This window comes from Elephas maximus, chromosome 5 (genome assembly GCF_024166365.1).
Source record: "Elephas maximus indicus isolate mEleMax1 chromosome 5, mEleMax1 primary haplotype, whole genome shotgun sequence".
Lineage (NCBI taxonomy): Eukaryota > Metazoa > Chordata > Mammalia > Proboscidea > Elephantidae > Elephas > Elephas maximus.
In genome coordinates, this window is record NC_064823.1 from 118,710,782 (window position 1) to 118,722,187 (window position 11,406).

The 11,406-nt window shown below is 49.0% G+C and overlaps 1 protein-coding gene across 1 annotated transcript; it reads left to right on the forward strand.

Annotated features, from left to right (window-relative positions):
• Positions 1-2,619: 2,619 nt before the first annotated feature.
• Positions 2,620-5,485, forward strand: PHOX2B (paired like homeobox 2B). The gene is made up of 3 exons (XM_049886975.1): positions 2,620-2,860; positions 3,697-3,884; positions 4,973-5,485. Exons 1-3 carry the CDS (start codon positions 2,620-2,622, stop codon positions 5,483-5,485), a joined length of 942 nt encoding a protein of 313 aa, XP_049742932.1.
• Positions 5,486-11,406: the final 5,921 nt, after the last annotated feature.

Genomic DNA, 11,406 nt, shown 5'->3' on the forward strand with positions numbered 1-11,406 from the left:
CCCGAGTGCGCGCTGAGGCACGGGCGCCAAGAGGGATGTAAGCCTGGTTGCTGCCCAGTAAGGGCCGCAAAGCCGAAAAGCATCCCCTTATGGCCACCCCATGTCACCCCCTTTTTCGGAGAAGCGCGCTTAAACTCCACATCCGAGGTGGAAGAGCCAGCAGTGCACCCACGCCTCCCTAACGCCTGGGGTGGTGGGGTCGCAAATCAGAAAACCAGAAAGCACCCTCCAAAAGCCAGAGGGACCCAAGAAAATTGGACAATAGCAGCCTTGTGCTTGACAACTTATTCCACCCCCTTAAGTAGCTGGGGGTGGGGGGGCTGAGGGTGAGGAAATTCCGTGTGTGTGGCGTCCAAAGGGACACAGCCACCTCCTGGTCCAAATGCAGATTCATATTCATGAGAGCGGGATAAATAAAGACAAATCCCCGCTGTAATAACACTTGGATTCGCATCCGTCTTTACTGGCCTTTAGGTTTAGGGGATTGAAGACAGATGTTTGCATCGCTTTTCTCCTCTTGTCTGGTGACCATAAAGAAAAACCATTTAGAGCGTTGCAATTTGTTTCCCGCCGCAGTAAAACCTTGTTCACATTTATTTTCATTTCACCCCCGTGCACAAAAAAGTGCACACAGGCCACCAAGGGCCCTTCTTTATCAAATACGCATTGTACAACATGCAACTGCAATAAAACTATCAGCCCTTCCCATAAAACTATCACCAGGCTGCTCGGTGGCTCCTGCTGCCTTTACTCCGGACATTAAGGCTGTCTCACGTCCCGAGGACGTGCAAGCACCTGAAATCAGCCTGAAACTTACCCTACCGAGACGCACAAGGCTGGGGGCCCGCTGCCCTTGTTTAATCCATTACTGCGTCCGCGGCAGTTTAGTGCGCAATAAAACACTGTGGCAGTGGAGAGCGGGCTCCCATCCACTCCCCGGCACTAGCATCGAATTAAACCACTTAGTTTGGCAAACACTGAACGCCTAAATGCCCCTATAAAGACTTTATGAGTTTGTTACTTTAATTACTGACTTGTTACAGAGCACATAAAGGGGGTAATGAATGCAATAAAACTAATTATCTACACATTTAATTCATATAAAATATCCAGGGTTTGTTTACACAACACGGCGATTCAACTAAGCATTCTCCCTCTTGTCCACCGAGAGGAAGAATTTAATGAAATAGTTTCCCTTATTCTGCTAGAGCCCAAAGAACCAAATGAAAATTATCCTCCGCTTAAATCATGGGCCACCGAGGTCCACAAATCAAGGCTCTTTTCTTTGTCTGCGCCTCGCTGCCAGCACCCAGGAGCCCGAGGAGTTGGGCAAGGAAGGTGCTCGACCTGGACCTCTTGCCTGGGCATTTGAAAACCAAGGATTTCGCTCACTGCAGCGTGCAAACCTAAAGGGGAGACAGCAATCGCCCCCCCCAAAGTCTTGAGTCGGTGGGGTATTGTGGGCACCTGAAAAAGTGGAAGCGGGGGGGAAAAAGGGGTGATAGCACAGATGAGATGGAAGAAGTTACACATTTGGGCACACTTCCTTCCCCTTTGCCAGCTATGGCGTGATTAAAATAACAACCGCACAGAATCTCCAAATCAACAATATCCAAACCTTGCGCTAATGCAGACACACAACTGAGCGTAAAGAACGCGTCGGTTCAGAATCAAACGTTTTTCCTTTCAAGAGCTTTGCTCGGACGTTCTTTTTATTTTTTAAGCGGCTGTGTAAGCCAAGTCTCTAGAAAAGCACATTAGCTAGCAACAAGAAATGCAATTTATAAGATGCGCCTTTTTACCCCCTTTTTACCAGGTGTATTTTAAAGATATCCGCGTTATGTTTCACAAAACCCCCCTTGGCCCACTTACTCTATGTTACAGAGCGCCTGAGTCTTGCCAATGTCCCAATCCTTTATAACATTTCATGCACTTCGGGGGGTAGGCTTGTTGTTAAATTGAGCGTGTAACGCTCTTACAAAACAGGTTTTCTATGACATCAAGGTTTTTTTCTCCCTAACCAAGGAAAGGAAAAAAAAAAAAAAAAGGAAGAAAGAAGACCAAGAAGGGGGAAAACACACACTATCTCAATTTATGCCTAAGGTATATGATCAGTTAAAAAGGCTTAAAAGCTCGGGGAAATTGGATCAGGGAGAATCGTCACCCAACTTTCATTATTTCCAAGTAGTGTGATTGAATTAAAGGGCAGGGAGCTGGTTAGAAGGGAGGATCAGGGGCTCAGTGCGTAATGGTGTGGTATTAAATTCTAATTAGAGATGCAGGAATCAATGATAGGGAGGTTGGACAGCTCAGTTCCCCAGTGCCAGCCCAATAGACGGATGAGTTATTGTCATGTAAAAAGCGCCAGCAATAAGACCAACCGCTTTGCTATTGTCCAAGTGGAAAGAGCCAAGTTTATTATGAGGACTATATGCTCTAGAGACCTCAGACAAGGCATCTCATAGGAGGCTTTTTCATAAAACTAGGCTCTGCTGGTAGTAAGGAGGCCAGTTTGGAGGCAGGCGTTGAGCTGTGCACATCTCCCCTCTCCAGCCACCTTCTCCATACCCATCTTTTATTTCATTTTTCCACTTGGCTGAGCCATTCAGAGCCTTTTCAATGTATAAAATGGAATATTCTTACCTCAATTCCTCTGCCTACGAGTCCTGTATGGCTGGGATGGACACCTCGAGCCTGGCTTCAGCCTATGCTGACTTCAGTTCCTGCAGCCAGGCCAGTGGCTTCCAGTATAACCCGATAAGGACCACTTTTGGGGCCACGTCCGGCTGCCCGTCCCTCACGCCGGGATCCTGCAGCCTCGGCACCCTCAGGGACCACCAGAGCAGTCCGTACGCCGCAGGTAAGGACCGCCAGCTTTCTCAGAGGAGGAAGCTGCCTTTCCGCTCGTATATAGGAAGCCTTGATTGCATTTGAAAATGGAAATGTGTTTAGTATTTACCAAACGAAATTTGCTTACACAAATGAAAGAATTTATCACGTTAGAAGCGATTGCAGGGAGGGGTAATTCACTTACAGGGTTACACTATCCTAGTCACACCCGAACCGCCAACAAAATTATCTTAAGCTGCCAAAATGATAGGCATAATTTATTTACTTTGCGATGAGACGTAAAGCTTAGAAAATAATTAAATAACAAAGAGTAAAGCTCATTACTGGCAGTGTCTCTTTTTTTAAGAGCTGACAGCGGCTCACACCTCTTTGGCTGGTCATTTTTACGATTATTTCTTTAATTTATTATTTTTTTGCAGCACGTTTCCCCAACTTTTGGGCCAAGTCAACTTCTGAGAATTGACAAGTTCCTACAGTGGGAGAGTTTGGTAACCTCTTCCCTGGCGCCCTGATATTCCGACTGATGTTTCCGGACTTTTTTTCCTCCCTCATTTTTCCTGCTCAAAGTACTATCTTGGCCCTCAGTCATCTCCAATGGGCTGTTTCAACCTACCCAAAGGCGCTTGTGCCAGAAGGGACCCCGCCAATGCCCGAAGTTTGCGCCCCTGTTTCCGTGTATAACTAATTTGCTCAGTTTCTCTAGGCTGTTCCTCTCGGCCATTCTTCTGTGCCAGCATCGGTGGCGACTCCCGGGCCACTTGACCTAGGAGTCCCCACATTCTGGCCCCGCGGTCCCCGCGCTCCTGACCCTTTGGCTTACACTCTGTCCCTTCTGTCCTCCCCCAGTTCCTTACAAACTTTTCACCGACCACGGCGGCCTCAACGAGAAGCGCAAGCAGAGGCGCATCCGCACCACGTTCACAAGCGCGCAGCTCAAAGAGTTGGAGAGGGTCTTCGCCGAGACACACTACCCCGACATCTATACCCGCGAAGAGCTGGCCCTGAAAATCGACCTCACGGAGGCTCGAGTTCAGGTATGCGCGCCTCGAAACGCATCTGGCCTCGGCTGGACCGGGTGAAGGGAAAGAGGGCCAGAGAGAGAGGGACAATGTTGCTGAAGGTCCCAATTCCCGGGGCCTGACGTGAGAAGGTCTTTCTCCCAGTTGTCCAGGGCCAGGTTCGGTGTGGCTGTGCGCGTGAGAGGAAGGGCTAGGGCTCGCGCTCTTGGCTACTTATTCACAGCTGCGAAATGTGTTTTCGACCGGAGCTATCGCTGCAGAGGCATTCAGGGACCTTGGGAAGTCAGTGTGAGAGGCACTGGGGACAAGAAGTGCCCTGAGGGAGAAGTGCAGACTTTACCCCCCGCGTTATAAAGTGTGGTTTGTTTTGTTTGCCAAATGCCTCCTAACTCAAGAGTTTTTAACCTGGGGCCTTGGCAGACTGATGCGTTTTCTCGAGTACTATGATCTTGCTTTAGATTCGCAAAAGGGTTGTGACTCCATGAAGGCTGAGAACGATCGCTTTCTCTAACTTGTAACGGGCACAGGTGCGCGCACAAGCAAGCCATGACGGCAGACCTAGGACTTTCAAGGCGATGGGGCTGGGTCCAGCCGCCTCTCCCGGTGAGCCCCCCAGTGCAGGGCGGTGCGCACCTTCAGGCCCACAGGCCGGAGCGAGCAGCTGATTCCAAACCCGGAGGCCAGCTCCTTCTTCCAATTAGAATTTAACTTTAGACCCGGGGCTTAGGGGCAGATGGTGAGCTTGGAGGTCGCGCAAAAAGTAAAACGAGCAAAGGCCCATCAAAATAAGGGCTTCCACTTTAGTCCAGTCTGGAACCCACAGCCTTTCTTTCCCTCCTCCCTCAAGCCACCATTTCTCTGGCATGCTCATCTCTCCCTAAGAGACTTTCTCCAAAAATTCATCAACAAGAGGCAGAAGTGGTGGGCTTTGTGCGTGCAGGGGTGCCAGCGGCGAGTTGGGGCAAAGGCCAAGGGTAGGCTGGAGGGGAGAGGTTCAAACAAGCTGAAATGCAACTGAGCGGCCCTAATCCGCGCTGGTCTTTCGCGTTCCCTTCTTTCTCCCCTGGCTTCATCACCTCTTCTCTCCTCTCCTCTTGGGCCAGGTGTGGTTCCAGAACCGCCGCGCCAAGTTCCGCAAGCAGGAGCGCGCTGCAGCGGCCGCAGCAGCCGCGGCCAAGAACGGCTCTTCGGGCAAGAAATCCGACTCCTCCCGCGACGACGAGAGCAAAGAGGCCAAGAGCACCGACCCGGACAGCACAGGGGGCCCGGGCCCCAACCCTAACCCGGCCCCCAGCTGCGGAGCGAGCGGCGGCGGCGGCGGGCCCAGCCCGGCAGGAGCTCCAGGGGCGGCGGGGCCGGGGGGCCCGGGAGGCGAGCCCGGCAAGGGCGGCGCGGCGGCTGCGGCGGCGGCGGCAGCGGCGGCAGCAGCGGCAGCAGCAGCGGCGGCGGCGGGAGGCCTCGCTGCGGCCGGGGGCCCTGGACAAGGCTGGGCTCCCGGCCCCGGCCCCATCACCTCCATCCCGGATTCGCTCGGGGGCCCTTTCGCCAGCGTCCTCTCTTCGCTCCAAAGACCCAACGGTGCCAAAGCCGCCTTAGTGAAGAGCAGTATGTTCTGATCTGGGATCCTGCGGCGGTGGCGACGGCGGGCCAGCCGGGGCCCGGGCGGGCGAGCGGGCGAGTGGGTAGGCCCAAGGCTATTGTCGTCGCTGCTGCCGTGGCTTTATCAGCAAGAGCCGAAAGTAATCGCGATAAGAATAAAGAAAAAATGGCGTTGCCCCCATTTCAACCCCACTCCTAGCCCTCTATCATCCCCCAAACAAACTAACAAACGAAAACTTCCCTGGCTTCGCACCTGCCTCAGGGCTGCGCAGAGGGGCCAGGGCTTCGCCTGCTGACTGGGGGCTGAAAGCAGCGCGGCCTGAACTCGGGGCACTCTCAGGGGGCTGTGTCTGCGTGTCGGTGTACGTCCGTCTCGGGGAATGTGTCTGTGGCCCGAGGAGGTGACAGGGAGAGATGGGGGCCACAACTTACTCAGTGACTTGCTTAGAAAGAGAGAGAAAAAAAAATTAAAAAAAAAATTTTGGAAAGGCAGCAACCTTGAAAAAAAACAAGCAAACAAGCAAGAAAACCCTAAAAAGTTTAAAAAATACAACAAAAAATAGACAAAGTAAGGGTGGGGGAGGAGGCTGCAGCTGGGGCTGTCTAAGGGCTTGATCTTGGGAATCCCTCAATTCGCTCCTGACAGCACGGACTCTCTTGGGACTCCTCAGGGGAGAGTAAAGCCACCTTCTAGCTCCCCTTCCTCTCATGTCCTTGGGTTCGAAACGCTGTGGCCACGACTCTCGCAGACTGTCCCCAGGGGTCAAGCTCACTTCCTCGCGCCCGCTTGTTTGTCCCACCTCGCTGAACACCTTCCTGCCATTAGCGCATCCGAACCCCATACTCTTGCAACTGTCAACCCAGAATCTTCGCAGCCTCTCGGCCCTGAAAGATGCCCTATAATGAGATGCCTTTTCATCCCCAAACTCCGCAGACTGTGTCTCATGTTTCTCCACTCTCCCCTTTCTTTCTCTCCCGCAACCCCTGCCGGCATTTTCCTCTTCTTCCACCAGCTTTTACTGAACGTTTTGGCACTGGGATGGAGTCCATTGCAGTGCACGTAGCCGGCTGCTGAGAAATCTACCGGGCAGGGAAAGGCACGCACACAAGTTTGCAGAAGAATCTCGGTTTGCATTTCTGTTTGAATGATCCGAAATGGACTCACATCCTGTATGGTGGATGGGCTGTATATTGATGATTCCATTCTTCACGCAGTTTAGACATCTCTGTTTGGGATTTGGTTCTTTTTTTATTATTATTATTTTCAAAGGCACAAACTATAGATATTAGTTGAATGTTGAGGCTTTAACTTTTTCGGTGTCTTTCTACAACTGTGTTCTGTGACTCAATTGTATCGTGTTAATATCAGTACGGACCGTCTCTTCTACGTGACTCTATAATGTTTTTCTCTTCTTGTAGTCTCTATGGCGTGTCTTTATGAAGTAATAAGGTTCTCACGGGTTCAATTCCTTTGTGTTTAGAGAGATCACGTTCAGACAATGGTATATATTTTTGTTATCAGGTGCATGTCTGTCTGATTTCATTTTTTCTTGTTGGGCTATGTTTGTGAACATGATCGTCATAAGTTATGTTTCAGATTTTCGAATTTATTTATATGTGTTATAACGAATGCTTCTATTTAAAAGGGAAATATTTCTACATGTGCATATAGTTTTCCAAGAGTGTACCATTAACTTGATTGTTGATAATAAAAACAAAAAGCAAGTCTAGCAATTGAACTCCTTCGCCTTTTTCTTGATTCGTTTTTGTTTGGCCAGTTGTTTTATATTTTTTAAATTAAGTTTAAAAAATTGTAGGGAAGACGGAGGAAATTCTCCTAAAGAGCCAGAAGCCGGCGCGACTTTTGGAACCCAAGCGGGTTGGGGCATCTGAACCCGCGGTGCCAAATGCAATCAAATCTAAATTTTAATGCTTGGGATAGCAAACAGAATTTCTCTGGCCTGTGCTCATTTGTTCTCCAGTGACAGGGCACAAAGGAACACCAGGGCGTTGATAAAAAGGGTTCGCATTGGTGCCAAGACTGCGGTGCTAAGGACTTTGTGGCAGCGAGGGGGGGATTCGAATCCCCGTGTCTGAAGCGGCTGCGAGCGCGGATACAGGGCGCAGACGCCTTCGGGACCTGAGACGTTTGACAAGGTCGCGGTAGTTCAGCTTCCGAAGCCAGGCAGACAGCGGGCGCCCAGGGACACGTGCGGGGCGTGTCAGCAGGTGGATCCGGACCGCGCCGGGCATTGGGCCCAAGAAGAGCGCTGCAGCTTTGATGTATGCGGAGAAATAACATCAACAAATGGAATTTAGTGAACACTTTGTTGTACCAGGTTGTGCTTTCCACGCACAATTTCTTGACCCCTTGAAATAACACCACAAAGTAAGTACAATTCTTATAATCCTTTTCTTTTAAACAGATGAGGAAACAAAGGCTACAGAGAAATTAACCTGCTCAAAAGCCTCGGGTTTATGAGTGGTGCGGCCAGCCTTTGACCCCAGAAAACCTGATTACAGAGCCTGCACATTTACTTCCAGTGGTTTCCAAAGGGCTGTCACTGGACCAGCACCATCAGCATCACCTGAGAACTTGTCAGATGCACAAATTCCTGACCCCACTCTAGACCTAAACCCCGTTGCGGTGGAGTCCATTCCAACTCATAGCGACCCTGTAAGACTGAGTAGAACTGCCACATAGGTTTTCGAAGAAACAGCTGGTGGATTCGAACTGTAGACCTTTTGGTTAGTAGCCAGAGCTTAACCGCTGAGTCATCAAGGGCTCCACTCTACACTAAACAAACAACAACAACAAAAACCCAAACTTGCTGCGGTCCAGTCCATTCCGACTCAATGTGACCGTATGTTTAGTGAACTAAAAACTTTGGGGATGGGGTCCAGCAATCTGTTTTAACCAGCCCTATAGTGTGTTTTGGAGCCCTAGTGGCACAGTGGAAACCCCGATGGCGTAGTCTGGGGCAGTTCTATCTACTCTGTCCTATAGGGTCACTAAGAGTCGGAATCCACTCAACTACAATGGCAAAGGGGTTTTTTTTGGTTGGTGGAGCAGTGCTTTAAGAGTTTAATTGCTAACCAGAAGATCGGCAGTTCGAATCCACCAGCTGGTCCTTGGAAATCCTATGGGGCAGTTCTGCTCTGTCCTGCAGGGTCACTACGAGTCAGGATCCACTGGAGACAACTTTTTTTTTTTTTTTACAGTATAGAGGATTTCAGAACAATTGAACTACATCATAAGAAACCCTAACAGGAAGGTTCTAGAATCAGGGCTAGGTCGGGGGGTGGGTGGGAGAGGAGCCTCCTGGCAGCTTTACTGATCCCCTTTGGGAAAGAAGGGTTTGTCACTGCCCCAAGATGGAATCCTTCCTCTTCTTTGGACTATTTGGCTGGGCCAGCTTCTTCAAGCAGATGCCTGTGCCAACTTGCGTTGCTTGCCTTGGTACCTCTCTGGTTGGGCCTTACCCATAGAAACCTCAGTTTCTCTCATTTGAGCAGAGGCCACAGTTGGCCTCCTCAACCCTGAGGCCTCTGGTTTGAGGATAAGCAGCTGATCTGGCTTAAATTTATCACGGCTTCTCTTACCTCAAGCATCCAAATATGGCTTTCATTTGATCCGACAGGTTTCATGTAGAAATCTCAGATCTTGGATCATATCTAACTTCTAATAGTTTTTTCTCAAGGGCTTTTAAACTTTTTTTTTTTTTAGTTCCATCTCTAAATACCCCTCAGTAAATTCTCCAAGACACATTGTCTATAAACAATGACATTAATTGTGCTGGGCTAAAATGCCAGGAATTGCCAGATTCCTTAGACCTCAGATGGGTTGTAAATTTAACTTAGAGGGTTTGGGAGCGGCAAAAAAGAGAAAGAGATTTCTTGACAAAAAGAGTATTCAAGGCCCAGGTAACCTGGCCCTGAGTTCAGCTAGAGGAAAATTAGCCTTCCCTTGACATTGGGGGCCACCAGGTAAGCCTCTGGGAGCTGATGGGCAGGCTAAGAAATAGGCCTTCTGTAGAAGGCAAGACCAGGGGAAAGAAAAAAAAGTATGAGGTGGAAAGAGGAAGAAGAAGAGAGGCAGAGAAAAAGAGGAAAAACCAAATAGCCAAAGAAGGGTTGTTGGAAACCCCAGCCAAGGTCTAGGAATCACTTCACATGTGAATAAACTGGCCGAGGTTCCCCAAATTCCCTTCTTATGGCTTTGACCTGCTTTGAGCAACTTGTTTCCAGGACAAGGGAAGCTCTGGGGACCTGTGCAGAAAGCATACTTTCTTGCACTCCGAACCCCACCCCGGCTTTCCCGGGGATAGCATTATAAATGTCTACAGGGAATGAACAAGGGGCCCAGCTCCAGTGTTTCAAATATCAACTTCTTTTTGAGTCATCTCTGCTTCTCTCACTAGTCAAAGGGGCAAACTGTTGGGAAGAAGGTTTTATGATCAAATGCAAAATAATGTCCCCATAATATGATGAAGCCTTGCGGCAGGACACTGTGTCTGTCGCATTGTGTCATTTCCTTGGAGCCCTGCACAGTGTGAACAAGCTCACTTTCACTTTTCCTCTCCTATGGAATTTGCATTTTGGCTCATCAAGGCATCCTTTTTCCTGGCAACTTCAGGACCACATGTGACTTCACAAAAGCTGCATGAACTGATGCCAGATGATCATCCCGAAGCCAAGCCTCCTTCAAGATAACCAAGTGCAGGGAATCAGAGAGTGGGTTCAGAGGGGAGCCAATAACCCAGCAAACGGTAACTGTCCCAGATGCTTCTCTGTGGCCACTTTATGTTTTTAGGAACACAGCCTACGAATAGATGAGAGATGATTCTCAATTCGTGGAAAGCATCTATGGGACATAGGTCTGCAGGTAACTTAACCCCTCTGAGCTTGACAAATCAACCATGAATGTGAATCATAATACAGCCTTGTGTGGTTGTTGTTGGGACTAAATAAAATAATGTATATCAAGTGTCTAGCATAGCAGTAAATTCTCAGCAAATGTCAAATATGATGATGATGATCATGGAACTCCTATATCCTTTCTTGATCTCCCTTGCTCAGGCCTCAGAAGATTAAAAAGTCCCTCAGTTGTCACTTAAGTCAATGGCCCAGGGACATAGACTGCAAGTGAATATGCAAAGATTGGAATTGTAGAATTTCTCTGAGAGAGGACAGTAAGCAGCCAAAGACTGCCAAGTAGTGACAACTATTTATTGAGTGTTCACTATAAGCCGGGCACTGTTTTAAGCTTGCTTACAAGCTTTAAATCTTTTAGTTGTCACAACTACTCTATGAGAAAAGCACTACTTCCATTTTTTTCTTATAAGGAAACTGAGGCATAGAGGGGCTAGGAATCATACCCAGGGTCACACAGCTGGTAAGTATTGCAGCAGGAATTCAAGCCCATACCCTTTAACCACTGTCCTTAACAGTCTCCACAAGAGGAAGAATTCATTTTGGCACACAAGGTTACTCAGTCAGGTCCCAGAAGAGATCTCATCTTGTAAAAAAACTCAGAAAGGTAGGGGAAGATTAGAAAGGGCAACAGGAGAAGTGGTATTGGGATGGGAATCCCAGCCAGATTCAGAATGAAGTTCAAGGCCTGAAAGGGAGAAGGCTTTGCGATTTGTGTTGTTGCTAGGTGCTGTTTTGACTCATAGTGGCCCCATGTGATAGAGTGGAATGGCCCCATAGGGTTTCCTAGGTAGATTGCTAGGCCTTTCACCTGTGGAGCTGCTGGATAGGTTTGAACTGACAACTTTTGGTTAGCAGTTGAGCGTTTAACCATTGTGCCACCAGGGCTCCTTTTGAGCTTCGTAAGAGAAGGGAAAATGTTTTCTGCAGGCAGCATATCTACAGCTCACAATCTCTTTCAGGTAAGTGGACAAGACAAGGAGTAGCCAGCGGTGTGGAACATGAA